Source organism: Lampetra planeri, chromosome 9 (assembly GCF_965212315.1).
Source record: "Lampetra planeri chromosome 9, kcLamPlan1.2.h2, whole genome shotgun sequence".
NCBI lineage: Eukaryota > Metazoa > Chordata > Hyperoartia > Petromyzontiformes > Petromyzontidae > Lampetra > Lampetra planeri.
In genome coordinates this window covers 11634862-11662292 of record NC_136115.1, presented here as the reverse complement: position 1 = coordinate 11662292, position 27431 = coordinate 11634862, and the positions used below count along the sequence as shown (strand labels likewise).

At 44.9% G+C, this 27431-nt stretch overlaps 2 protein-coding genes across 4 annotated transcripts in view; one reads left to right on the top strand and one right to left on the bottom strand.

Moving 5' to 3' along the window:
• LOC144720686 (disintegrin and metalloproteinase domain-containing protein 12-like) overlaps positions 1–4521 on the bottom strand; it is a 37455-nt gene extending 32934 nt beyond the window's left edge. Inside the window, exon 1 of the mRNA XM_078597644.1 lies at positions 4320–4521. Coding sequence (XP_078453770.1) covers positions 4320–4380 — 61 coding nt within the window. The 5' untranslated portion in view covers positions 4381–4521. The remainder of the gene's footprint in view (positions 1–4319) is intronic.
• A 1450-nt stretch (positions 4522–5971) lies between these two features.
• CBR1 (carbonyl reductase 1) lies at positions 5972–24699 on the top strand. Of its 3 annotated transcripts, XM_078597635.1 has the most exons (7): positions 6047–6103; positions 10387–10456; positions 11771–11814; positions 13500–13795; positions 18796–19046; positions 21211–21355; positions 24100–24699. In XM_078597635.1, the coding sequence occupies exons 4-7, from the start codon at positions 13504–13506 to the stop codon at positions 24246–24248; spliced, it is 837 nt and encodes a 278-aa protein (XP_078453761.1). In that variant the 5' UTR covers positions 6047–6103; positions 10387–10456; positions 11771–11814; positions 13500–13503; the 3' UTR covers positions 24249–24699. The 3 variants fall into 3 exon arrangements, with proteins under 3 accessions (XP_078453760.1, XP_078453761.1, XP_078453762.1); XM_078597634.1 differs by lacking the exon at positions 10387–10456 and having other exon boundaries at positions 5972–6103; XM_078597636.1 differs by lacking the exons at positions 6047–6103; positions 10387–10456 and adding an exon at positions 10639–10729.
• Positions 24700–27431: the final 2732 nt, after the last annotated feature.

The window sequence follows — 27431 nt, the reverse complement described above, 5'->3', positions numbered from 1 at the left end:
TTACTCGGTTGAGGCCGAGTCGACCTAGGGGAGGCCCAGGAGCGGTTAAAATAATCGTCACCGGTGGTGGCCGTGAGCGGGAATCGAACTCGGGTCACCGGGTTCGTAGCTCAGCGCGCTAACCACTACACTACAATGCGTTACGCTTCCACGTGCGCGGGTCACGTGACAGATTTGACGTCACAGCTCACTTGCCGTGCAAAAAATATATGCATTATTGAGCTCCCCCCCCAAAAGTGTATTTTTATAATTTTTGCATGGTGTACAGTCTGTAAAGTACCCACATGGCAAATTAAAAGTTTGTTGCACGTCGGGAAGTACGCTAAACATTTTGAACAGACACACATAATCACAACTTTGCCTTTTATATATATGGAGATAATCTCATGGGTCTTGCCATGGCAATGTATAATGTCAACAACTGGCTCACGACCATCATCACGGGGGAAACCCCGTAGATTGTCCGAGCGTAAAGACACCGACTCGTTATGCAACCCTCAACAACTGAAATACAAAAACATAGGCACTTGATTTTGTCTGAGAAATAGCAAACTCTGCACAGGAAATATTACTTTGCCGTGCATTTTTTATTTATTGATTTCTTTATAACACAATATTTCACCCCGCAGTAACAACTATTATAGAGTATACAATTCACAAACAGAGCCGTATAGCAGGTTGTTCAAATTTCTTATAGAAAAGAGATAAGATATGCTACTGCATTGGTGTGGCACAGTTTACTCAGCTGGGCTGAATTAACGCGTCATGTTTTTCAGTATCAAACTGTATTTTATTTTTATTCTGGGTGTATATCACAAAAAACATGCACACTTGCAACGAAAATGTGCTTACATTTTCAGTAAACATTTAATCTGTTAAATACATTGATCAGAGTGGTGAAGTATGGTCAAACAGCCCCCCCCCCATTAGCATTACAGTGTGCGGCGACCACCATCGGCAGAAAAGGGCCTTAAATGATACATTTTTAAAATATGTATGCTCCCTCTACCCCACCCAGCAGTCTGCTCACATCCCAACCATTAGCGGGGCACACACGGGGGGGTCTTTGGACACTCGGGGGTCGTCGCCTCCCTCGTACTGGAGCCCATCATCAAGTCGCTGACCTGGGGTGCGATTCACGAAGGGAGACATCACAACCAATTCCCACCCACCCCCCTTGGCCCGAGCTGACCAACCAGACTCCTGACGGGAGCCCACCCACCAAACACCCCGAGCGGGCGCTCTTACCAGTCCTGCGCTTCTCGGTGACGGTGCAACCACCATCCCCGCCGCCGGCTTGTGCCGCCGTGCCACGCTTCGCTCGCAGGTGCTCACTAAACAGCACTTGCCCCAACAGTCCATGAAAGCCTCTCTGTTAATGTGTGTGGGCTGTACGTAGATCTGTACTGATTCCACCCTGGTGGGATCTCATGAACGCTTTTCTTTAGAATTGATTTTTGTGTTTAGTTTGTTGTCCTTCATCCGCGCCTACGATGAGCACGGTTGGCTACATATGATGCGAAAGAAGTTCAACATACCAAGGCCGTAATTATAATATTATAATATATTGGGGGGAGGGGGACACCCCCCCCCCCCCCCCCCAATATTCAAATATGTTCAAAATGTCCCACCCAATATATTGCTATAAACAAAATATATTTTAAAAAATTCTATGCTATGTGAATAAAAACTAAAATTAGCTAAACCTTGGCCACAATATCTGGACTTGTCTTCATATAACAATGCATAGATTTATGTCTATATGATTGTGGTTATGGTTGTACTTTATAAAGCCATAATCTCTGTCATTACAATGAAACAAGAAAAGGTAAAAAAACAGAGCAATGTAATACAATACACTATTTGATATTATTGTAAAACAAGTCAATTCCATGTGTTAGTGAATTTTTTAATATTTTAGGCAGGAAATGGCAGGAAATTTGTTTCCAAATTTAGATTTTTTTTCTGGAGGGGGGGGGGGGGCCTAGACCCCCTGGAAGATTTGGTCCCCCCCAATGTTGGCCACGGCCTTGCAACATACATCTCAGGAGCCTGCTGCTGCCTCCTCTTTGACTACGGTCATGAGTCGCACCACATCACGCTCATCCCTCGTTCAGCGAGCCAACAAGTGCACAGCTGGACAAGACCACGTGCACCGCTGGACATGACCACATGCACCGGTGGACAATACCACGTACGCGTGCAAAACAGCCCCAAACACCAGCCGCGTGTGACTCGTTCGATAAATGTTGCACGTTCGAGCTGAAGAGGTGAGGGGCTCCAGATCGATAATGACATTGATTTTGAACGTCTGTAAAATGCAACAATGCGTAAATCACACTGAGCAGGTCGGCATAAGGCCTCCATTAGCCACGTGGCTGGGGTACAAAAGGCGACTTAAGATCCCCACCACCCACCCATTGACCGGAATCGATAGACTGCCCATATACACACACACACGTGTTGTTGAAACCTATAGCAATATAAACAAACCCGGTTACACTTTTACTACTAAATAAATAATTGGGTGGATGGGGATGTCAATTTCTATTGTGCCACAAGAAGTTAAAAAAGAACAGTTACGCAGAATGGAGCGACTCTGGATAACTAGGTGCTGTCAAACGGTGCACGCAAAATAAAATCTCTCCTCCGAGGAATTCTGCACGGCTATTGACGAACAAGTATCCCCTTTAAAATGCTGCCCCCAATGGGATGGCACTCAAATCTGACGGCGCTGACAGACGGGCATTCTGCCCAGAATTAGGATTTTGTTTCTTCCCACCGATGCTTAGCGCACAGCTGCTACACAAGACAGAGACTCCTGTCACGACACGGAGCTGGGTGAAATGTGACGCCGAGAAGTCTATCGCCAGTCTCGGCTACATGCAGCACGAATTAGCAGACCCCCCCCCCCTCCCCACCTTCTGGGATCGGGGTGCTGTCACCACCCCAGTATCGCACCCAGATCCCGAAGAATGCTGGTTCACAGAATCAACATCTCATTCGAGGACCCAAACATCAATCGCACCTCCTCGCTTTTACATTCCTCCTCGAAGACGGCGGTGTAATCATCAATCGCACATCCCCTTCGTGAATGGAAAGTCAGAGAAAAGCCAGAGTAGTGTCATTGTGGCCATGCAACACAAACTATGGACGATATAACAAACCCACAGACAGAGAGACAAAGAGATTGCTGCCATGCAAGCAAAACTATGGACCATTATAATAAACCACTGTCGTCTGCGCTCCTTCAACGGAGCAAAATTACACGAATTCTCTCCTGAAATCCTCTTGTCGTGGCCAGCAGACCTCGACATTGGCATCTAGTTCGTTAACATATTGCTGGCACACACAAGAATACAATTCGGCGCTTACATCTCGTATCTCCATCTATTCCGCAAACATAGGCTAAATCATGACCTGCCATAGTGAACAGGAGTGTAACGCAGCAGAGTGCAAGAGTGTATGTGCGAGTCTCAGGTGTGTGGTAGATTGTGGCGATGTCATTCCAGATGTCCCCTGTACGTACGTACTCTGGTCAAACCGGCTGAGTGGCTCGGTGGTAGAGCGAGCGACTCGTCACAGTCGGAAGGATGCGAGTTCAAAATCTGGTTGGGGTTTGAAACTTATCCAATTATCCCTCCCTGTGGAGATCATGAAAATAAGTACCGTGCCACGTATTGGGGATAAACTCGCCATGGCAATAGGAATAAAGAATTTTCCACACCACTGGCTCAGGGTCGTAAACTGGAGAACTTCCTTTGCACCGTGCGTGGCCACCCGTGCTAATCGGAGATGAGCACCACCTCATTGATTATACATAATCATTTGGGCAGGAAACAACTTATCTTTGTACAATCGAAGCCGACCGTCCCAGCTAGAATATGAACAATTCCGTTAACATCCTTATTAAAGGGACGTGGAAGATTGCTGGGCTATTCGTCTTACACAAATTCAACAAGAGTACCAGCTCCACACGATAGCCCACGCAGCGTGCAGGCAGCGTGGCCCACACAGCCGCATCCGTCATCCCCAGCGTAGGGGGTTAAATGCCAGCAAACACGTGTCCGTATGTACCACACTCAATAAACCAGTAACCAGACAATGCAATACGCATTCTCTCCCAATACCTGTCTCTTCGCTATGCGGAGGGGGGGGGGGGTCCGCTTATTTACTGTGGGGCTCATTGTCCCCACGACGCCCCACGCCGATGATCACGATATTCTCTGTTCGGTATAGATGAGAGTCAGAGACAGAGAGAGAGATGCACGCACACATGTCTCTCTCGTTCTGCTCGTGGGCGATTGCGTGCGCCTTACCGGGCACTCCCAGAACTCTCGCCATCGCGTCCAGCAAGCAGCAGACGCACCACAGGATCATGGTTGACGATGGCAGAGTGAGAGAGAGAGAGATGAAGTAGATAGATGATGATGAAGATGATGTGCGGAGGGATGTGCGATTGTTTGCCGGGGGGAATGAATGGAGGGCGTGTCCCGCCACTGTGCTCCACACAAAGACAAAGATGCCCCGTATAGCTCTTGACACGATGTCGGGGCAAGTGCGGTTAACGAGCACCTATGAAGCTTCGGCAAGGAAAATAAAACTCAGCTCTTTGGATTTACTGTGTACGGATTTGCATTTTCAGGATGCTGTACTGAGAAACCCAAAGCCTTACAGGAAATCTCCGGGTCTTCCAGTTTTGCCACCACATTTAGAAACTTTAGAAGCGTGCGTTGGGAGTATTTGGCTGCTATACATTTCCACGTGATGACAATAACGCCACTTCGTTGGGCTGCTATCATTTGTGGCCAGGTCGCTTCTGAAAAAGAGCTGTACAGCTCCGTCGGCCTAACCTGGTAAAATAAAAAGTTAGTCGTTTAGTATTCAATCATTCCAATGACCTACAGCTGCATTTTTTGTTTTTTGTTACACCTAGGGGACCCCCAAGCCGCAGTTATTTGTATAAGGCAGCTGTCCCTGTGCGGCACATGGGTGAAGAGGGCGGCACGTGGTGGGGGTAGGAGGAGGGCGAGCAGTGAGCGTGGGTGTTGATGGTGGAGCTCGGGTCGCCCTGCAGGTCCCGGGAGCCACAGGTTCAGTGACGAGACCGACCGACCTACCCTGCTATACCACCTCCAACGCAAACCACCAATTGCACGGCTGCGCTCCAGTCATTTATGCACAAACCCTATCAGTGCCAACCTTTTTACAGACCAATTCAGATCTTATTGGTCACCCAGTGCCCTTATAAATCTCAACGTTCATCCTGTAAAGTCCCATCACAAGGGAAAAACACGAATAGACACTAAATGTTGCCCTATTGAAACGGCTGTGCGCCGTATGGACCTGAAAACTCAATGACCCAGTACAATAATACGGTTAAACCGCCTGGGTTGGCACGGTATGTTTGTGTAATGATCCAAAATGACATAAAAAAAAATCAAACTCAAACACGTTCGTCAAAAAACCAACAGTGTCTTAAGGAACAAAAACAACTTAAAAGGCGACGTTTCAGACAACGTGCTGTGAAGGGAAATTGCCCGAAACGTCGCCTATTATATATTTCATTTTATTTAAAAAAATAAATGAATGCGTATATGCTTATATTTGCTGCGTGGAGGGAGAGATATGGGAAGCAGTTGAATCATGTTTCTGAATTATTTTAACACGACCATTATCCTTGTCTGAGCGAGCGCGGAGACATGACGCCACACCTATCCATTGTGGAGATGTCACCGGTCGCCGCATCTGCACTCAACGGATGACGTCACGCTCGCATCGACACGCGGGATGAGGTCCCGATAAACTCGACACGTTATGACGCCACTGTATAGCTACGCTATGGCGTCACTAGCTTGTCGTCGATGACGTCACGATAAATTTGACAGTCTATGACGCAACTATCTCGGTACGCTACAACGCCACTGTCTCAACGTTTTTGACGTCACTGTCTCGACGTGTTTTGACGTCACTTTATCAACGCGCCATGACGTCACTTTATCAACGCGCCATGACGTCATTGCCTCGACTTCGCAGGGTGACGTCAAGTCGCGCGCCCTGATTGGCTGCCGAGACCTCTCCTCTTCCGAGTTTCAGGATTGCGGTGAGGCGGCGCACGCTCATCACCATTCACATCATCATCACCACATCATCATAATCACCACAACATCATCACAACAACATCATCACCATTCACATCATCATCACCACATCATCATAATCACCACAACATCATCACAACAACATCATCACCATTCACATCATCATCACAACATCATCATAATCACATCATCATCACAACATCATCATCACCATTCACATCATCATCACAACATCATCATCACCATTCACATCATCATTACAACATCATCATAATCACGACATCACCACCATTTACATCATCATCACCATTCACATCACCATTCACATCATCATCACCATTTCATCATCACAACATCATCACCATTCACATCATCATCACCATTCACATCATCACCACATCATCAAAATCATATCATCATCACCATTCACATCATCATCACCATTCACATCATCACCACATCATCATAATCATATCATCATCACCATTCACATCATCACCATATCATCATCACCATTCACATCATTACAACATCATAATCACATCACCATCATCACCATTCACATCATCATCACCACATCACTACCTCCATTCACATCATCATAATCACATCATCATAATCACATAACCATTCACATCATCATAACATCACCATGCACATCAGAATCACATCACTATTCACATCACCATAATCACATCATAAACCCCACCGTTACATAACAACTATATCGTCATGAACACAATCAGCATTAACATCGTCATCTACACAACTCACCGGTACCATCACCATTAACAATCTTTAACTATTTTGTCAAATAATCTTTCCAGCAACGTGGTTATCACATCTGAACCCTGTCCCGGGACCTTGCCTAGGTCGACTCAGCCTCAAATGAGTACCTGGTCTCTGGGGGAGACAAAGGTGGTCGGGCGTGCTGTCCACCCCCTTCGTGTGCCTTGCCCCGGTAGCTTTCCTAGGTGGTGCTCGCTAACGCCTCTTGCCCCAGCCGTCTGTTAAGGCTACACGGGGGAGCTTTGCCTTTTGTTGTACGACCACGAGGTGACCTGTAAACTTATCGCACTCAACTAAAACTATTTCATTTAAAGCTTTCGTGACTGCAGGGATTCATATTCTTGGTTCTTTCGGTAAAGTCACGTAGAAGGGAAATAATAAAATTATACGAATTTAATACAATAAAAATTCACACGACTGCAGTTTCGACTGCAATACAAGCAATCATCATTAAGTGTGAAATCCACAGCAAGAAACACCTCATAGCCACCGTGATGATGAGAGAGAGACAACGCAAACTCAAAATATACAGCAGACGTCGGGATCGAACCCACGACCTCCTGTATACCAAGCGAGGTGGTTAACATCTCCTAGCCACCGTGATGATGATGATGAAGAGAGACATCGCAAACTCAAAATATACAACAGGCGTCAGGGTCGGGATCGAAACTATGACTTTGCACACCAGGCGAGGTAGTTAACATATCATAGTCACCGTGATGAGATAGAGAGACACCGCAAACTCAAAATATACAACGTGTCAGGGTTGGGATCGAACCTTCGACTTCCTGTAGTCCAGGCGAGATAGTTAACATCTAGCCACCGTGATGAAGATGATGAGAGAGACAACGCAAACTCAAAATGTACAACAGGCGTCTGGATCGAACCCACGACCTCCTGTATACCAGGCGAGGTAGTTAACATCTCCTAGCCACCGTGGCGTCCGAACAGTCGAAGTTGCCCCATTGTAGGGGCAGCACGATCTGGCAGACTCCAAAACCAGTGGCGGCTCCTGCAAAATCTCTCAGTGGGGGCAAATGTCTGGATGATTTATAAGGATAAGGTCCACCCATGCAAAGGATAAATTAACAGCTTAAGCATGTAAAGGCAACTTCACTTCTTTAATATTAATGAAAAATAAAGTGACTCTTACAATACATCTTGTTTGTTTCTATACTCACTATTAATACAATCCACTCAAGTTTATTTTATTAAAGATTCCACTAGGTGGCGACAAATAATATTGTTGGATGCAACGTGCTTACGTATGATGACGTAAGCACGTTAGTGCGAGCCTTCCCGGAAGCCATAGAGAATGCATTGCAGCGCCCCCCGTTAGAAAAAAAACATCTTTGAATGTAAGTCTATGGGACCACTCTGGGCGATTCTCAGCCGGAGTGAAATCGCCCAAAAAGAGGCGGTACTCCACAGAACGTGACATGACGCTGATTGGACTATATCCAGAGGCACAGTGACGGCTAGCGTGACTCTGTGGTTGAATGACATTGGTGGTGCGTCGCCCAATCGCCCTAATGAAGAAACCGCCCCTGTCCAAAACCCCCCATCACTCACCCTCCATCACTCACCCTCCAAACTCGGGAATCTCTTTAATCACCGAGCGGGGAGGGACAAACACGACTTCCAAACACATTGCGAGTGGACACCGAGACTCGGATCGCGCTTCAATGCCTGCACACATTATACACCAAAGCGGTCCACAGTCACCTGCGTGCCTATACAATATACACCAAAGCGGTCCACAGTCACCTGCGTGCCTATACAATATACACCAAAGCGGTCACCTGGTGTCTATACAATATACACCAAAGCGGTCACCTGGTGTCTATACAATATACACCAAAGCGGTCACCTGGTGCCTATACAATATACACCAAAGCGGTCCACAGTCACCTGTGTGCAGGGCGAGAAGCGAGATCCAAGTCTCGGTGACAAGTCGCAATGTGTTTCCCATAGAAGGTGTCTCTTTTTAAGTCGCATTCGCCCCCTCGGTGATTAAAGAGATTCCCGACTTTGGAGGGTGAGTGATGGGGGGTTTTGGAGTCTGCCAGATCGTGCTGCTCCTACAATGGGGCAACTTCGACTGTTCGGACGCCACGGTGGCTAGGAGATGTTAACTACCTCGCCTGGTCTACAGGAGGTCGTAGGTTAGATCCCAACCCTGACACATGTTTATATTGAGTTTGCGTTGTCTCTCATCATCATCACGTTGGCTAGGAGATGTTAACTACCTCGCCTGGTCTACAGGAGGTCGTAGGTTAGATCCCAACCCTGACACATGTTTATATTGAGTTTGCGTTGTCTCTCATCATCATCACGTTGGCTAGGAGATGTTAACTACCTCGCCTGGTCTACAGGAGGTCGTAGGTTAGATCCCAACCCTGACACATGTTTATATTGAGTTTGCGTTGTCTCTCATCATCATCACGTTGGCTAGGAGATATTAACTACCTCGCCTGGTCTACAGGAGGTCGTAGGTTAGATCCCAACCCGGACACATGTTTATATTGAGTTTGCGGTGTCTCTCATCATCATCACGTTGGCTAGGAGATGTTAACTACCTCGCCTGGTCTACAGGAGGTCGTAGGTTCGATCTCAACCCTAACACATGTATATTTTTTGTTTGCGGTGTCTCTCATCATCATCACGTTGGCTAGGAGATGTTAACTACCTCGCCTGGTCTACAGGAGGTCGTAGGTTCACTCTCGACCCTGACGCCTGCTGTATATTTTGAATTTTGCTCGTCTCTCATCATCATCACGGTGGCTAGGAGATGTTAACTACCTCGCCTGGTATACAGGAGGTCGTGGGTTTGATCCGACCTTGACGCCAGCTGTATATCTGGAGTTTGCTTGTCTCTCTCTGCCCGTGGTCGCATGGATTTTTCTCCGGGTCTTTCGGGTTTCCCTCCACATTTAGAAACATGCGTTGAGAGTATTTGGCTGCTATCAATTTCCATGTGATAAGCCACTTCGTTGAGCTATCATTTGTGGCTAGGTCGCCTCTGAAAAAGAGCTACATTGCCCAGTGGACCTTACCTGCTAAACTAAAAAAAATCTTTACTTTTAATTTTTTTTTACTCTATTTTAAAATCTAATCTTTCTTGCCTTCGCCAACCTTCACCGACCGGCGTGGTGTGAAGTATGATATTCACAATCCCATTGGGAAAATTGTACAATTATTCACCTATGTGTTTTTTGTCACAGTTTGTGTGTAAAATTAGAAGTACAATAGTTCCGCATGTGTCCTAAAACCATAATAAATGTGTTCTGTAACAGTGGTTGCACAATACGGTACATGCAGTACTCTGAGTTTCTGTGGTACACTACCGCCTATGCACTTTTACACAGTGCACTGTTACACAGTGCATATGCATTATTGTAACACTGAAACAGCGTACTGCATATGTATTGTTACAGTACTGCATTAGTACTGCACATGTACTGTCAGGGTGTGTCGTATGGCGCTGTTTGTGAAGGCCTGGATAAGGGGTCACACTGGGAGCGTGTATGCGACTCGACGGAGCCAGTCGGTTAAGCAACGGTTGTGTAAGTGGTTAATCATTAACATAACATTTAACACTTGGGCTTTTGTAAGGATACAAAAACATTCAAAAGTGAGAGGTTCAAAGTGTTCAACTGCCATCAACAAACATCGCTGTAGGTGTTGTAACAGGTGAGAAGTTAACGCGTTTCTCGAATTGAGCAACGTTTTTGTTCCCGAAGAGCTTCGCAAAAGAGACCATGGAAGGGAATTCCAGAGTGAATCAGTGCGAGATTAGGAGCCGACAACTTGAGGCTGCAGATGGCATCCATGTGACGGTAACACATCTTGTTGGCAGACGCAGTTGTTTTGGCCTTTCTGGTTTTAAATAAGCCATGATTCCTTTGATGTTGCAGTCATTGAAATTTAACGGTTCGTATTCGTACGGACGTAATGCAGGCATTACTGTGAAGCCAAAACGGCGTCGTTTGGCACGGTGTCGGACTTCGCGAATCTAATCGCAAAATTTGGTTGTGAGATTTGCTATGAACGACACGGTGAGCTTAAACAATAATTGGAACGTTTAGCACATGTACGTGTGACGATTGAATTTGTTTGGAAGGTCTTACGACTTAGATTACCCATATAATTACTTGGCCTCACCCAGAAATCAATTATGAAAAAAATTACATGTTTTCAGATCACGGGGAGGAAGAGGACAACATGGGGCACGCTGCATATGGGTAGCTCTGAGCAGATTTCGACTCATTTGGATGGTTGTCAGTTCGACACAGCCCATTATTCCTCTAGGATCTATAAAATGAATAACACTTTGTGGGAAGTTAATTGTGGTTATCTTGTGAATCAACATGTCCCCTGTTTAACACGTAGGCTTTCGCGACCAATATTATTCATAATAAACGTTTTTGGGTTAGATCGCATTATTTATTAATGTGTCGTAACCCTCCACCACCCGACACGGCCAATCAGCAATTGCATCCAGCATCTAGCGAATTGCCCGATAATGCTGGATGCAATTACTAGCGAAACGTTGTACTAAAAAATTGTAAATGTTGTGGTTTCACTCTACAACACACCGGTGGGCTAAAGTAGTGAACTATTTGTCTTTTGTCAACGTGACACTTTTTTTGCTGATTGGCCATGTCGGGTGGTGGATGGTTACGACACATTTATAAATAACGCGATCTCACCCAGAAAAGTTTATTATGAACATGTCCCCACCATATGAATGTGGAATGCTGCTCTAATGCTAATTTACACACAGAAAAACTTTGAATTGAGACTGTGAAGTGAACATCTGCTCATATTGTATTGCTGCGTCAAACCCATCTAAGTTGTCCTATTTTGTGTTGGGCCAGGGTGTGGAGAACTCCAGCTTTTGAAGAGCGGATCCGGATCACTTGTGAGTCACCCACATGCCCCCCTCTAACTATCACCATCATCACCTCTCATGAGTCTTCCATGGGACAGTCCGGTCCCATTGCATCACTCAGCCGTGCTTCCTCTACTCTGGGTGTGCACTGAGGAGAGGTTTGCTTTCAGCTAAATATACCCAATGAGGTGAATGGCCAGTGCCGGCATCTATGGTGGTCAGAAGGCTCTGGCAGGTGGAGGTGTGATCTGACGGCGAGACCCGCACTGGCAATTGGGCACTCTAATGGGGATGGGGTGCCGACTGGCAGTGAGCAGAGATACTTACGAGACACGACAGACAGGAAAATCCATGAGGGAGGTGAGGTGAGAGGAGGTGAGAGGATTGTTGTTAAGACATGGTGTAAAATGAAATAGAGGCAAGAGAGATGAGACACGCTGACACGATGTGAATGAGGGGAATTGGCCTGGCAGACGGGGAGATCATACGTGGGGAGATGGAGCAAAGAGGTGGGCATGGAGAAGCAGGTGAGGAGGGCGATTGCAAAGAGCCATTCCCTCGTAGTGATCGGTCACCCACAATGTGCTGAACTTGAGCAGAGGCTGCACTCACTGTAACAACATGCTCATTTTGCCCAACGTGGTGGAATTATGATTTCAAGCCACATTTTTTTTTTAAATGCCACTGATTGGAAAATCTATAAAACTAAGTAACAGCCATTAACCAAACTTAAAACAAGGATTGTATTATAAAAGGCTTATGACCCTGACTGGGCCCAACTTCAACTAGGCAATTTGTGTCCTGGTCATTAAAAAAACCATCTATATTCAGCTGCCTTAAGGCAGTCCATTCGATATAAGCATGTTTATTCAGAATTATTTTTGATACTTGTAACCAATGGCAGAGCCAGGATTTTCAGTTGGGGGTGGCAACCCCTCCAGCAATGAAAAATGATAGGAGTTGTTAGTAAGTAAGGACTTGTCCCTTGCTTTTTATTTGACGCGTGTGCGGCGATGGCGCAGCCATCGATCGAGGGTCGAATTCGAACCGTGTGTGATCGGCATCGCGTTCGCTGAAGGTATGCCTTCAGGGAAGTCGTGTACTGTATACACAACTGCGCACAATTCTGTGAGTCGCTTATAACTACTTTGCCGTTACTTATTGCCAATTATGGACTTAGACTATTGTCCTATCATCTCATAGAGTCCCTGGCACAATAATATGCTACACAGTGGCAGTGGGGGTCGCAAAATGCCAATTTATTACGAATAAACCCCAATGATCCGATCGAAATTAGGGATTTGGATCGGATCATTGGGGTGGCACGTGCCACCCCCCCCCCCCCCCACTGGCTCCGCCTGTGCTTGTATCTGTGACCTATCATGAACAGACTGAACAAGCACATCCAGTCAGTGGTGGCGGGAAAAACTTCCCGTAGCCCGGTGATGCTTAACACTGCCATGTGCAGTCACCAATGCACCCCAATGACCTTCGTAATAAACATTGCGCATGCATTATATATCAACGATGAGATACGATCATGTTAAGTGTATTTCTAGTTGCATTCAGTTCTGATAAAGTGCCAATGGTGTTTTTCCATAAATGTATATTTTGTTACGTTTGTGGGTATGGTTAAAAATTAAATTTCTCAATAATAATTATAACCAAAAAAAAATGCCAATAATGAAATGTGCAATATAAATCTCTTTTGACAGAGAAATGTTAAAGAAAGTAGCGGTCGTTACAGGCGCCAACAAGGGCATTGGCTTGGCCGTTGCGAAAGGGCTCTGCGGCAAGTGGACCGGAGACATATTATTGACGGCGCGTAACGAAGAAAATGGTCAGCGCGCCGTCCAAGCCTTGTCCACCTTGACTCACGGGGACCAGGAGGCAGTGTTCCATCAGCTGGACATCACTGACAAGAAGAGCATCGACAGCTTCGCGGGCTTTGTGCGCGAGAAGTACGGAGGCATCGACGTTTTGATTAACAATGCCGGCATCGCGTTCAAAGGTGAGCAGTATACAAAAGTGTCAGTTTACTCGAGAAAAACATGACCAAGATCATTCATATTGTCATTGGGGTGTGGTGTTTCCATAAATGTATGCTGTGTTTTGTTAATGATTTGAGGATTATATAATTGTTATATCAGCGCCATTGATTTCAGTCTTGCTGCTGAAAGAGTATTTCACTTTAATTCTGTCCAGATCGGTGTGGCTCGTTTGCTTGACTCTTTCACATGGCCTCTCTGTCATGCATTTGTTGAAAAATCGGTAGGATTTTACGTACGTATGCAATTTGCACCCGTATACTTTATTTCTATTTATATATTTGTTGCGTGACTTGCTTACCTTTTCTCTACTTTGCACTCCTATCAGGGTTTTTGCATTGTTTGTTGTAACTTGCTGACCCCGTCCCTACTGAACATGTGTGACAAAGAGCTTCATGGCTCATCGGATTCCTCCAGTATAAATAAATATTCTATTGTTTTTACCAAATGCAATTACATTTAAATGTATTATTGACCACCTTTTTTGGATTGTATCACCGTTTTTGTCCTGCTTGTATCTCGAAAAACGAGCCACTTCAAAAGGTCTGGCTCTGAACAGTGGTTTAAAAAAAACGCATCTCCATCGTCTCGCAATTCTCTACACCGTAGCGTGGGGCCAAGTTAAACAAAACCCAAATATAGCCGATGGTGATCAGTTGAGACAACTCACTGCAGTTCACTTCAGATCTCATCACGGGTGGATTCCCAGCTTCACAGCCAGAATCTCTCTGCAGGACTTGACATGAGCACGACTCTCCGAAGCAGTAAAGCTGCCTGGTATCTTTTCCTTTCTTACTCGGGTTAAGTTCCAAATTGTAGTTCATGATTTAATGCCTTTGTTGTGATATAAAAATTAACGTTCTTGGCAATGTGATTAGTGATATTTGAAATTATTTAAATAAGATTGCACATTTAACATAACCTGCAGCATAATACAGCATATAATTTATATATATAAAGTTTAAAATGTGCATTTTATGTTTACACAAAATCTAAAATCGCGAAGTTTTAGAGGAACATTTTATAAATTTTATTGATTATCATCCTTATCTTTTTATGCTGTACTTCACTCTAAACGTGTCCCAAAGTGCAGCCGAGACAAAGTAGCGGCCGGGTGAGTGAACCAGCTGTTGTAGAACTACTATGGCACATGGAGAAATGACAACCAATCCACAAACACACTTTCCTCATGGGCTAGTAGTAGGAACAATTCCAACAAAACTTCCTATCTTTTTCATCAAAACCAGCTACAATGCTATTTGTCTGGGGTGAGCTGATGTATGCATGAAGAATAAAAAGTCTCGAGAATGCCATAAACTGATTTATATTTGGGGACTGAACCACAGGTTCTTCTTCTTTCGTATGGCATGAGGGGGGGGGGGAAGAAACAGTTTGTCAAAGTTGAATGCTTCAACTAATCTGTGTGGATCGCAGCAATACCGCCAGGGTGTGCGTGGATGGCGCACTTGTCGGTGATGTGTTTTATCGTTTGGGCTTTTCCACAGTCGCAGTTTGGCAATTCTTTGATATTCCATTTGTGGAGCAACGTGTACGACAAGGCGCATCTCCCATGCTGCGCCAGTGTGGTCCACATTTGTCATGAGAGAATATCGGTACTTCCATGGTCGGGTCCTCAATGATGCTTTTGTTTACCACGTTCTTAGCTGCCCAACATTCAGACCATCGAGTGCTTTTGTCTTTATTTTTAGAGACGCGTATCCATAACGGCTTCCTGGATTTAAACCTAAGGCTTAAGGGTAGCTATTGCATGGTTAGGTGTGCAGACAGAGCAGCTTTTGGAAGTCTCTGGGTATTCGTGGAGAAGTTGGCGATCGCCAGAATGAGTTTGCCTCACTCTTGGGGGAGGCCGTCATCCAGCAGTGGATTGATCATGGGTACTGATCATGAAGATGATTTGCCTCACTGGGCGATGATAGAAATACACTTTGAGTAGAGGCCAATTCTCGGAGCACTTCATGCGATTATAATGGGATCAATAACTGGCATCTCAAATGTCGGGATCCAGCGCATTTTCTTCCAGAGAGGAGTCACCTGATCCCAGAATTTTAAAATAAGGTGTGCTTCAGAGCTGTGCATCTGGTTACCTCTTGAGTCCCTTTGCAGAAAGACCCAGGGAAAAAACATATTTTGTGATAATTGAGCCTCAGTAGAACCAGCCAAGAGGATCGTCTCAACCCTTGGCAGAGGATGTTTAACAAACAAGCAGTCTGACCTAGATTACATTTTTCAGATTTGACTGTATCATGATTGAACAAAACAGATTTGAGTCCAGGGTGATGTCCAAAGTCTAGGGTCTCTGCATGATTGGTCTTTTATAGCCTGCAATGTTCCCTGTTCGGTGATATTCCGACCAGCTGTTAACGAGTCCCAAATAACTGCAAATGTTGTTTTCATATTTATCTGAAGGGAATATTGCTTACACCAGCCCATTATGTTTTTAATTAAACATGTATGCAGCATCTCTATTGTGTGGTTGAGGGCATTGCTTAATTACTTGGATATGCCTTGAAATATCAATCTTTTTGTTGTGTAATTAAAAAAAGTTGGCTGTTTTAACAGAACATGATTATCCCGAAGCTACTTCTTTTCCATGTTTGAATGGCAAATCGACAGAATTTACTATTTTAAAGCCATTCTGTCAAGGGCTTGAAAGCAGAGGAGAGTTTTCATTCATCAGAGCAGGCAGGATGTCACGTCGAGACCGATGAGTGAACGTGGCTCGTAATTTTAAGAGACTGCTTTCATCCATCTTCTTCAAGGACAACTAAAAGATGGCAGACAGGCCCAGTCGATTAAGCGAGCCTCCACTTTGTTTGGAGGATTGGGCGGTCCAGAAGCGCTCGTGTGGAAACACGCCGACACACAAACGTGCACACACGTTTGCGTGCACACGCTTCCTCGAGCCGGGAGGCACGCGTCCCCGAGCGCGCGTGGCCCACTATGCGCTTGCTCTGCCAGGCACCGACATCCGCAGGCGTGCGCACCTCAACGCGCGTCTCGAAGCCACGCAGGCAGCCTCATGGTAATTTAGTATTTTTCAATAAAAGCACTTTTTTTCAAAAGTGTGTGTTGTCAGTCTTACTAAAAAATTACAATAGGTCTGGGAATTGGCATTGTAAGCGCTGTTGTGGTAGGGTTTTTTTATAGCAGTCGGATTAGGAGTTTTGTCGGTATTTTTTCATAACATATGAAGTGTATATGGATAGACTGATGTCAATTTTCCAGGCATAGCAATATGTGGCAATGATGATGATTTATGACAATGACTTGTTTTTGATAGAGCGCCGTTCACACCGCGGCCTCTCGGAGTGCTTTACAACGCAGTAAACGGTGACTTGCATCTCGTCTGCTGCACATGTGAGAAAGTGACAGCTGTCTCAGTACAGCATGAAGTGACTCGGCACACCTGATCTGCAAGCGGGCATTAGTCTACCAGTAGGGGGCAATTACTGCCATGTGTAATCCCAATTGAGTCATTTGCCAAATTGGGACCCAAGACGCCAGCACAGAATACTCGTTTCGAATGACGTCAGAGGATCTTTAACGTTGACTGTGAAGCAGACGGCACGTATTTAATGGTTATTGCGCTCGCTGCAATAACCAATCTGTGTGGGAAATGTTTATTCGTTATTCGGATGACGTGTGGCGTGAATGGTATTAAGAGAATTGGATAGGTACAGGAGCTAGTTCACTCATTAGGCCCATGCTGTGTCAATAGGCTCTTTGGCAAGTCCATTGATGGTATCGCAGTGAAGCAAAAGCCAAGACTGCTACATAAATGATACAATGTGGATCCCAATACTTGAATGTGTTGTTATGAAATTACCACTCGTCAACAAAAATATATATTTTTTGGTTCATATTTTCCTAACAAACTAGGAAGTAAAGCATTGCTATTGAACTGTTGACAATGTGTTCCGCTATGTGGCAAACATCAAACAGCAAACCGCATGGTCAAGAGTCGTCCGTTGCATTCACTTCCCCGCGGGATAGCAAAAATTCGTTCCGCATCCAATGACGCTCTCGACTTTTCAAGACCCATTTCTACCCATGTCATTGTTGCAATATCCAGTAGAGTTGGGTTAAATTAAAACTATAAAAAAAATTGTAAACGTTTCTCTTTTACCAGGTAAGGCCCACTGGGCTATACAGTCAACCCTCTATTTGCGAGGGTTACGTTCTTGAAAATGCTCGCGAATGCAGAAACCTTGTTCAAGGGGGAAAATGGGGAGGGGGAATGGTAATGCATTTAGTAACTCGCGAGTTTGCAAAACTTGCGCATAGCGAGGGTTTATGGTATAGCTCTTTTTTTCAAGAGAGACTCGGTCAAAAATGACAGCTCAACGAAGTGGCTTATCATGTGGAAATTTATAGCAGTCAAATACTCTGAACTCGTGTTGATTCTAAATGTTTAGGGAAAAACCGTAGGACCCGGAGAAAAGTCCACGCGACCGCAGGGAGAACGTGCAAACTCCAAATATACAGGCGTCGGGGCCGGGATCGAACCCACGACCTCTTGTATGCCAGGCGAGGGAGTTAACATCTCGCCATCGCTGCTTAATATCAAAATGTTGGCGTTGGTTATAAGAGTGCGAAACATTGAGCATCGCGTTACAATTTCATGGCAAAACTTCTATGCATCATGACCCTCCTGATGGCCTTAAACTTATTGAGATTTCTCTGTCTAAATAAAATCTCATTATTCAAGATAATCCTGGAAGCAACGTGATCCTAGTACTTTTGTTGTTCAATTGGAATTGAGATTATAAATGGACAATCTCCAAAATTGATACACTTAGTATTCTGTTGCCATAAACAGAACAGCAGTAGCTTCACTATTCATGACTTTATTCCAGAGTGTCCTGTTTGAGATTTTTGGTAATTTTTGTTATTGTTCGTGCGGTGTATCGCTAAATTACATGTGTTTTGTTCCTTGTACTAGTGGCTGACACGACACCGTTTGGAACACAGGCGGAGGTAACGATGCAAACCAACTATTTTGGGACGCTGGCGGTGTCGAAGGTTCTCCTGAAGCTGGTGCGCCCTGGAGGACGCGTGGTGAATGTGTCCAGTTTGCAGAGTAAACGCGCGCTGGCTGCCTGCAGCGCTGAGCTCCAGGCCCAGTTTCGCAGTGAAACGATCACCGAAGAGGAACTCACCGAGCTGATGAATCACTTCGTCGAAGACGCAAAGGTAAGTTGACTGTTTTCCCTCATTGATGTAAAGTTTTGTGGCGATGATAATTCTGCATTTGACGACATACATTTTGAACATGTTATGTTTTGTCTTGCATTTTACATTCTAATAATTTGGATTCCCAGCAAATATTACAACTAATTAGATGCAGCTATCTTATGGCCACACTCCTTTTGGACATCTGTGAAACTACTGGACATCTGTAAAAAGTAGCTTTATAACACATCGGATTCCTCCAATCCAAATAAATATTTTGATTCTTTGAATGAAAGGTGCAATCTCTATATATAGTTCACTCCCATGTACATGTCAGTGCACCGATGGCCTGCCTGACTAACCTTGTAGTATTTAATCTAGATCTAATTGATGATGCCCCAGAGACCTGTCAGATAGGCCAGCGCGCTCAGGCTCTGTGCATGTCCACACGACAAGAGCTTGAGGGAGATTGAGACCTGGCCTCTCACGTGTGTTGTAGGCACAGGCGAAGCAGGAAATGCTGGCCTGAGACGACCTCGGGTGTTGAGACTCGTCTACGTGCAGCAGCTGCACTGCTGCATTGGCTGCACACACCGGCAAGCACAAATCTGCAGCAGTGCAGCCTTGCTGAGGCCACCATTTCTGGTCCCTACTGGACGTAGCGTCACGTAGCTATCGTACGCAACGTCGATTAGTTGATATGTTGCTTTTGGATAAAGACCGTAAATTATTATTAATTCATCTTAGTTTTTATATTACCCATTGTAAACAGTCTTGTTATTAAACATATTTTACTAGGCTTTGTCACAGATTTGCCTATGATGAGAATGTTTCATCTCTTGGGTTTACCATCACAGTGCAGAACCATCCTTGCGAGATCACTGTGATTGGCTGCTGATGCTCCGATAGGCAGCGGATCGGATCACTGTGATTGGCTCTGATGCCGAAACCCCGATAGGCAGCGGACCAGATCACTGTGATTGGCTCTGATGCCAAAACCCCGATAGGCAGCGGACCAGATCACTATGATTGGCTCTGATGCCGAAACCCCGATAGGCAGCGGACCAGATCACTGTGATTGGCTCTGATGCCGAAACCCCGATAGGCAGCGGATCAGATCACTGTGATTGGCTCTGATGCCCCAATAGGCAGCGAATTGGGTTGCTATGAATGGCTGCTGATAGCTTCTTGAGGAAGTGTATATGGGTTTTGCATGGGTGTGTAAATACAGTGGGATGAATGTGAAAAGATCACAAGTCCACATTCACTGTGTTTTGCAAATGTAACACGATGTAAAACAGGGCAGTAAGTACTATAGCCTGTGTCAGTCATACTTAGTATCGAGACAATACAGTGTGTTCTAAAATACAGTATTAATAGAGTACAGTGATGGATAATTCATGTTTCATTGCAACTTCCCAAGTTACTTATTTAAGCCTTCAATAAAAATATATATATGAAATGTTTTCTTTTAAGGCCACAGTGTTTTTGACGAATGTGAGTTTTGTATTGTGCTTTTGCACCACCGCTTATGTAGCATCTCCAAATAATCTTAAGTCTTTGGAAGTTTGATGGATTAAGCACGATATCTATTTGCCCATCAGACTGCAAAACACGTAGGGCTTACCTCTGTTGGGAAAGCAAGAGTGCGAGTGATCCAGGATTTACGTTCTACGTATGTATGTTAAACTTCTTTCGCACCGTACGTATCCAACCGTGCTAACCGGAGGTGCGGGGGAAGGACAACAAACTAGACACAAACATAAATTCTAAATAAATTAGTTGGCAATCTAGATTTAAAAGTGCATAGCTCCAGTGGCTACCTAATATCAGAAGGAAGAGCTTTCCAGACGGCCGCAGAAGCGCATCTCAAAGCATGCGAAGCAGTGACCTTCTTTGTTGGATGGCTAGCCAAAAGCCACTGCGAGGATTGAGCGTACGTTGTCTCTGCCTGTGATGTGTTCCGCTGAGTGGATGAACTGTGTCTGTGCCGTAATCATTGCCCTTTCATAACGAGGGAGCATGACGGTTAATTATGCACACTGTGCATTTGTTGCCAAGAATTAGTCTTCTTGGTTTGAGAATATACCATACATTTTGCGTGTTTGTGCCAACACAAATCTGCTTGTTAACCACATTATAGCACTTTTTACTTACCACCAAGTGATTGTCATCTGTCTTAAAGCAAGGACGGCACCAAGACAACGGATGGGCGAATTCGGCCTACGGAGTGTCCAAAATCGGGGTTACTGTGATGTCACTCATCCATGCAAGAGAATTAAGTCGTAATCGACCGAATGACAACATCTTGCTGAATGCTTGCTGTCCAGGTATGTGTAAAATGGAATGTGACTTGTAAAATACGGTTAGAAAGTAAGGATATGTTCTGATTTGCTACGTTGAGGCATGATCTTGTTCACGACATTGCAGAGACTAATTCATTGCAAATTTAACCATAAACTTGCATCTTGGTTCTGATGTTAAAGCACCAATCACAAGGCACTGTACAAAACACACGCCGTCAGCCTCGCACCAATAAAATCCAACCCCAAAACAATTCAAGAAATATAAATAAGCCCTTAAAAACAAGTGCGTATTTATGCGCGATTTGGATAAAGCGAGGGAGTTGGCAGAGCAAGTGTCCAGTGGAAGTGAATTCGGCTATAGTGAGTTTCTCGGTTAAGATGAGCAACTTTCCTGAACAGTTTGTGCCAAAGTGCTCCCCTGCACAGCCAAGCATATGAAAACTGAGGCATCACATTGAACACAATTCGGAAATGCATCCTTACGGTCATTATTATTTGCTATTTATTTGCTCAAGTACAGCAATTTGGTTATTGAGGCTGTGAGAGGAGAGAGAGGGAAAAACGAGAAGTCAAGATAGACACTCGGAGGGAGACGGAGCTATTGAAAGACAGAGCAACTTTGAATGTGGGAGATAAAGAGAAAGTGGCAGAGAGACTTGCAGACACGGACATAAATACACAGTTGTGCGATACATACGGAGACGTACAGCCAGAGAGAGAGACACAAACATATAACAGCAGCTTGGGGTCGTTTCTCAAGAAAATAATCTGTAGGAAGCAGTGCCTCCTCTAACTACAATCCACCAGTCTTGCCCAGACTGGAGTACTCCTTCCACGTGCGGGGTGATGCGTCAAAGTCAAGAGTCACACTTCTTGGCAGAATCCAATCAAAAGCTGTCTGCCTTACTGACGATCCAGCTCTGTGACTCTCTCTGCCTCTTGCGCAGGTGCTTCTGTAATCAGCGCTCTTCATAAGTCCCTTGCATTAATCCTCCCCATTCTTATTATTGGCTTGTCAAGTTTTTCACACCCAGCTGAGTCTTGAGATGCCATCCCAATCAGGTGCTTAGTCAACGGAGGTCGTTGTTTTACGATCAACCCACTCTTGCCGCTTGCATCTCTTTGCATGCAAATTTTTCCTTGCTCACCTTCCGCACAAACCACGTTGCTTCTTTCGTCACACCCTGTGCAGATAAATTACGTAATTATATTCCTTTTTATATCTGATTACAACTTTCGCACTTTTATACAAGGCTGCTTGCTATCGCTATATAAGTTTGTGACCTACATTGCTGATAGCATTTGAATTCACAGATGGTCTGGATGCACCTTCAGGAAGAAGAAAAAAAATATTTTCTTGGAGTAGAGAGAGACAGAAGCTCACTAAGAATAAACATCGGGATGCACAGGGACACATGAGAGATTGAGCGACAGTGATAGAATCAGCGCGGGCAATGCACAAAGGCAAATATTGAGAGATGCGCACAAACGATATAGTTACAGACATAACAGACGCAATTACTGAAACAGATCCGCTGAGATGGGGACAAATGCAGAGATACACAAAGAGACGCTAGGATGCAGGGCATAGCTATCGGGCCCCATCTGACAGGCCCGACTTTGCTAGACTACCACACACTGACCTTGGCTTCTCCTGCAATGAGGATGACAGATGTTGAAAGAAGTGACCTCGTCTGAACTGCTGATTTTGATGGCTTATGTAGTCCATAACCACGACCCCCGACTGTGATAATAAAATACACATGTTGACCCGACCTCACGCAGCAAACTGCATTCCGCACGTTGCTGCCTATATGGCATAGTGTATCTCCCAAACACTCTGTGTGGAAGATGGGTAACATCTGAGCAGAAGTCATCTGAAAGTCGTGACTAAAGGTCTAGGATTATGGAACCCATAGTGTGAACAACTGAAGCCTGAGTACACTTCTTTGGGGGCAGTGACATCTACAACAGAATAGGATTCATATTGAGTGTTAATTAATAACGTGGATACTGTTAATCGTTAGCTCAGATGAATTTTAAACTAGATATAAATATGGTTAATATCTAGTTTAAATCTTATTGGGTGTTTTGTGAGGTCATGACTTTCTGAATGTTATTCCGAATTCCTGGAACTTGTCCTGAAGATGATTCAGTTTTAAGCGAAATGTCGCATCTCATGGCGAAGTTTGGTTGTGGACGTTATAGTTTATCTTACCAGTCATCTTAACAATAAATGAGCTGAAGCACCAGTAATTGGGGCGTTAAATGTGTGTACACCACGTGAAAATCTAATTTGGTTGTCAAGTGATGGAGGATCTCGAAACAGAAATGTGACCGAACCCAAAAATCAATCGTGCATCATAAGCCTCACTTTCTAATTCATCACTACTTCGATATAACTCCATGGGTACGAGTACATGTGCACATGCACTTCTCTGCAGTACCACTTATCCGTGTGTTCATGTTGGCCGTGGAAAGTCATTGGGAGCCATTCGCGTGTTGGCGAAGCCTTTGAAGCCTCGTGCAATGCTCTCCGTCTCGGCGCAGCCCATGCAAAAAAAAAACAGAGCGCTCCACCAGGGTTAAACAGCTTTGCCAAGTATTAATTGCTCCCATTATTTATTGTAACGATGGCGCGCTTCATACGGACATGCTGCTGCTACTGCTGCCTAAGGCTGCACGTGTACACCGAGCTTCTCGTAACGTTTGAGTGTTTCGCGCATCTGTACACAGCCTAATGTCTGTAACTATCTGTGTCCGCTCAGGCTGGGTGCGCACAGACATGGCTGGACCAAAAGCCCCAAAGAGCCCCGAGGAGGGGGCGGAGACGCCGCTGTTCCTGGCGCTGTTGCCTCCGGGAGCCGGCGAGCCCCACGGGCGGTTTGTGAGTGAGAAGCAAGCGGAGCCCTGGTGATTCACCACCCGGCCTCATCAGGGGAAACGGCTTCATCGCCACCCTGATCTTCACAATAATCGCCGCATATTTTTCTGAAGGATAATAATATTTGATAAATTCTTATGCACGCTGCGACCCTTCGTAATAGTTGCGTATAGTAAATGGGAAATTTGGGGAGGTTTTATTTTAACGCCGGAGTCTTTGCTCGGGTGGGAATGGGCCTCTGGTTGTGATGTGCAGTGATGCACCGTGTACCTCGCTCATGGGATCAGCAGGGAGCCTATAATCGTTTCTAAAAACTTGCATGCAATCTTTCTAAAACCCACACAATTTATTGCTTAATTTGAACAATGTTAACTGGAGAAATTGCATTTGAAGAAATGGGAGCAATTAGAATTGATCTTTTGATTGTATTGGTAAAACATAGAAAAATAAGCGCTTTAAAAAACAATAAATGCATCGAACGCTCGTTTCTAATTGTGCATGTTTATTTCTCGGTTTGGTTTGTGTAAACGATTTTGAAGAGTTTTTTTTATTAAACGACTCGAAGCAATCAATCCATGTGGATCGTTGTAACGAGCTTTGGGAAATTCTCACACTTTGAAAACGCTTAGACCCCCTGTGAATGTGGAGAACAAATCCCACTTTGTAAATTGCCTTCCCACACAGACGAACTAAAATCAAACATTTAAAAAAACAAGTACCGAGCAAGGGATACAACACATTCACTAAAATATAAGAATTTTCCGCGAACAGCTGAAGTCTTTACCTGATTAGCGAAAATAAGAAACTCGTCGCTTCCATTAAAAAGCAGCCAAAAAGCACATGCACACAATCCGAGAATACGAACAAAAAATTTGACATTACTACACGACTTCTATACAACTCTACTGTACATCAATCAATTTCCGCCACCACAGTGTAATCGATTCTGTCCATTAAAGCGATCTGCTCAAACGAGGCGGTGCTTATCTGTTTTACAGCCCTGAGCCAGTGGTGTAAATTCCACATTCCCATGGTGGGACGAATCTATCAATTGAGGTCAATCATTGTTGACTTCCCCACAAAGTGGTACTTATTGATCCCGGAGGGATGATGGGCCGAGTCAACCCCCAACCGCTCTCACCACCGCTTGATCCACCCGGCCTGGCTACATCGATCTGCCCCCAAATCGCTGCAGCTGATGAGAAATCCGCCCTGCGCTGCCCATCACGGATATGTGCCCAGCAACCACTGGTCCCTCCCGCACTCACTCACTGCGGTTAGACGTGCCGGCAAGCAATGGGAGGCAGTCTTCTTTCGTATGGCTGATGCAGAGCAACGACTACAATTTCACATTCAGGTGCTCAAGCCAGATAACTGAGTCAGGAGCAGCGGAGTGCATCGCTGCGATGTCTGCTTCGTGTGTGTGGATCGGGCATCGCGTCGTTATATGTTGTACGGTCTGTTATGGATGACCACAGTTGTACACTGGAGGCGATGGCGATGAATACACAGTCGGACAATCTCCCTCCTTCCCCCACTGTTCCGCCACACGACAAATACGAGTGAAGTCAGCGGTTCTTACCGTCATAAAGGTTTCTCTTTGGGTTCGATCGCCAAAATATAAATGTGTCGTTAAACCCGCCACCACCACCATTGGAACCTCATTTGCCAGTAAAAAATAGGAGTCATGTTTGCATAGACCACAATACCTGCAGTCATAATGCAAACAAAAACACAACTCTGATAATGTGCACTGTCCTTGATGTTGATTGGTCCACACCAGAGACAGCTTTCCTCAGAGCCTAGTCTCACTGTGAGCCTACCAATTAGTAAAGTTTGTCACGTAAGCAAAACGTTCCAATTCGTTGCTACTTAAGCACACCCACCGGTGGTGTGCTGGAGACAAGACCCACGACATCTACAATTCGAGCACGACGTTTCGCTGGCGATTGCAACAAACAGCTCTATCGGGCGATTGGCCAGAATTGCGTCGTCTTCGCTCTGAAATGGAGAAGTAAAATGCGATGTTGATCACTGTGAGCCTATCTCAGGACCGTCCATAAATGACGTCACGCACCTGGGGGGGGGGGGGTCAGACATTTGTGACGAGGGGGGGGGGTGAAAAATGTGACGTCACATCAAAATGCGCATCTTTAAATAAATATAAACAATAGAATTGTTTATATTCAGTGATTCAGCACTTGCTCTATTACTATAGTACTATACCGTCTTCAACTTTTTAGAACAACTGGGTGTTTTAAGGTTAACGATTTGTATTATCTGGCTGTTTCGCAAATGAAAAAATACAATTACTCTACTATGCAAGTAAAAATGTGTTTTTTTATTTAGGGCCCCTTTGCAACATATGCTACAGGCCCCGCACTGACTCGATTCGGCACTGAGCCTATCCTGGTGCAAAGACCGGGCAAAATCCTACCGTGTTAAACCTGATGCTTGCCGTGTTAAACCTGGTGCTTGCCGTGTTAAACCTGGTGATTACCGTGTTAAACCTGGTGATTGCCGTGTTAAACCTGGTGATTACCGTGTTAAACCTGGTGATTACCGTGTTAAACCTGGTGATTACCGTGTTAAACCTGGTGATTGCCGTGTTAAACCTGGTGATTACCATGTTAAACCTGGTGATTACCGTGTTAAACCTGGTGATTACCGTGTTAAACCTGGTGATTACCGTGTTAAACATGGTGATTACCGTGTTAAACCTGGTGATTACCGTGTTAAACATGGTGATTACCGTGTTAAACATGGTGATTGACGTGTTAAACCTGGTGATTATCGTGTTAAACCTGGTGATTACCGTGTTAAACCTGGTGATTACCGTGTTAAACCTGGTGATTCACGTGTTAAACCTGGTGATTACCATGTTAAACCTGGTGATTACCGTGTTAAACCTGGTGATTGCCGTGTTAAACCTGGTGATTGTCGTGTTAAACCTGGTGATTGTCGTTTTAAACCTGGTGATTGTCGTGTTGAACCTGGTGATTGATGTGTTAAACCTGGTGATTGTCGTGTTAAACCTGGTGATTACCGTGTTAAACCTGGTGATTACCGTGTTGAACCTGGTGATTGTCGTGTTAAACCTGGTGATTACCGTGTTAAACCTGGTGATTGTCGTGTTAAACCTGGTGATTACCGTGTTAAACCTGGTGATTACCGTGTTAAACCTGGTGATTGTCGTGTTAAACCTGGTGATTGCCG

Coding starts and splice junctions, on each gene's coding strand:
- CBR1 (XM_078597634.1), top strand. CDS start 13,504: ATGTTAAAGAAAGTAGCGGTCGTTACAGGCGCCAACAAGGGCATTGGC. Junction 19,047..21,210: donor ACTTCGTCGAAGACGCAAAG/GTAAGTTGACTG, acceptor TCTGTCTTAAAG/CAAGGACGGCACCAAGACAA. Junction 21,356..24,099: donor GCTGAATGCTTGCTGTCCAG/GTATGTGTAAAA, acceptor GTGTCCGCTCAG/GCTGGGTGCGCACAGACATG.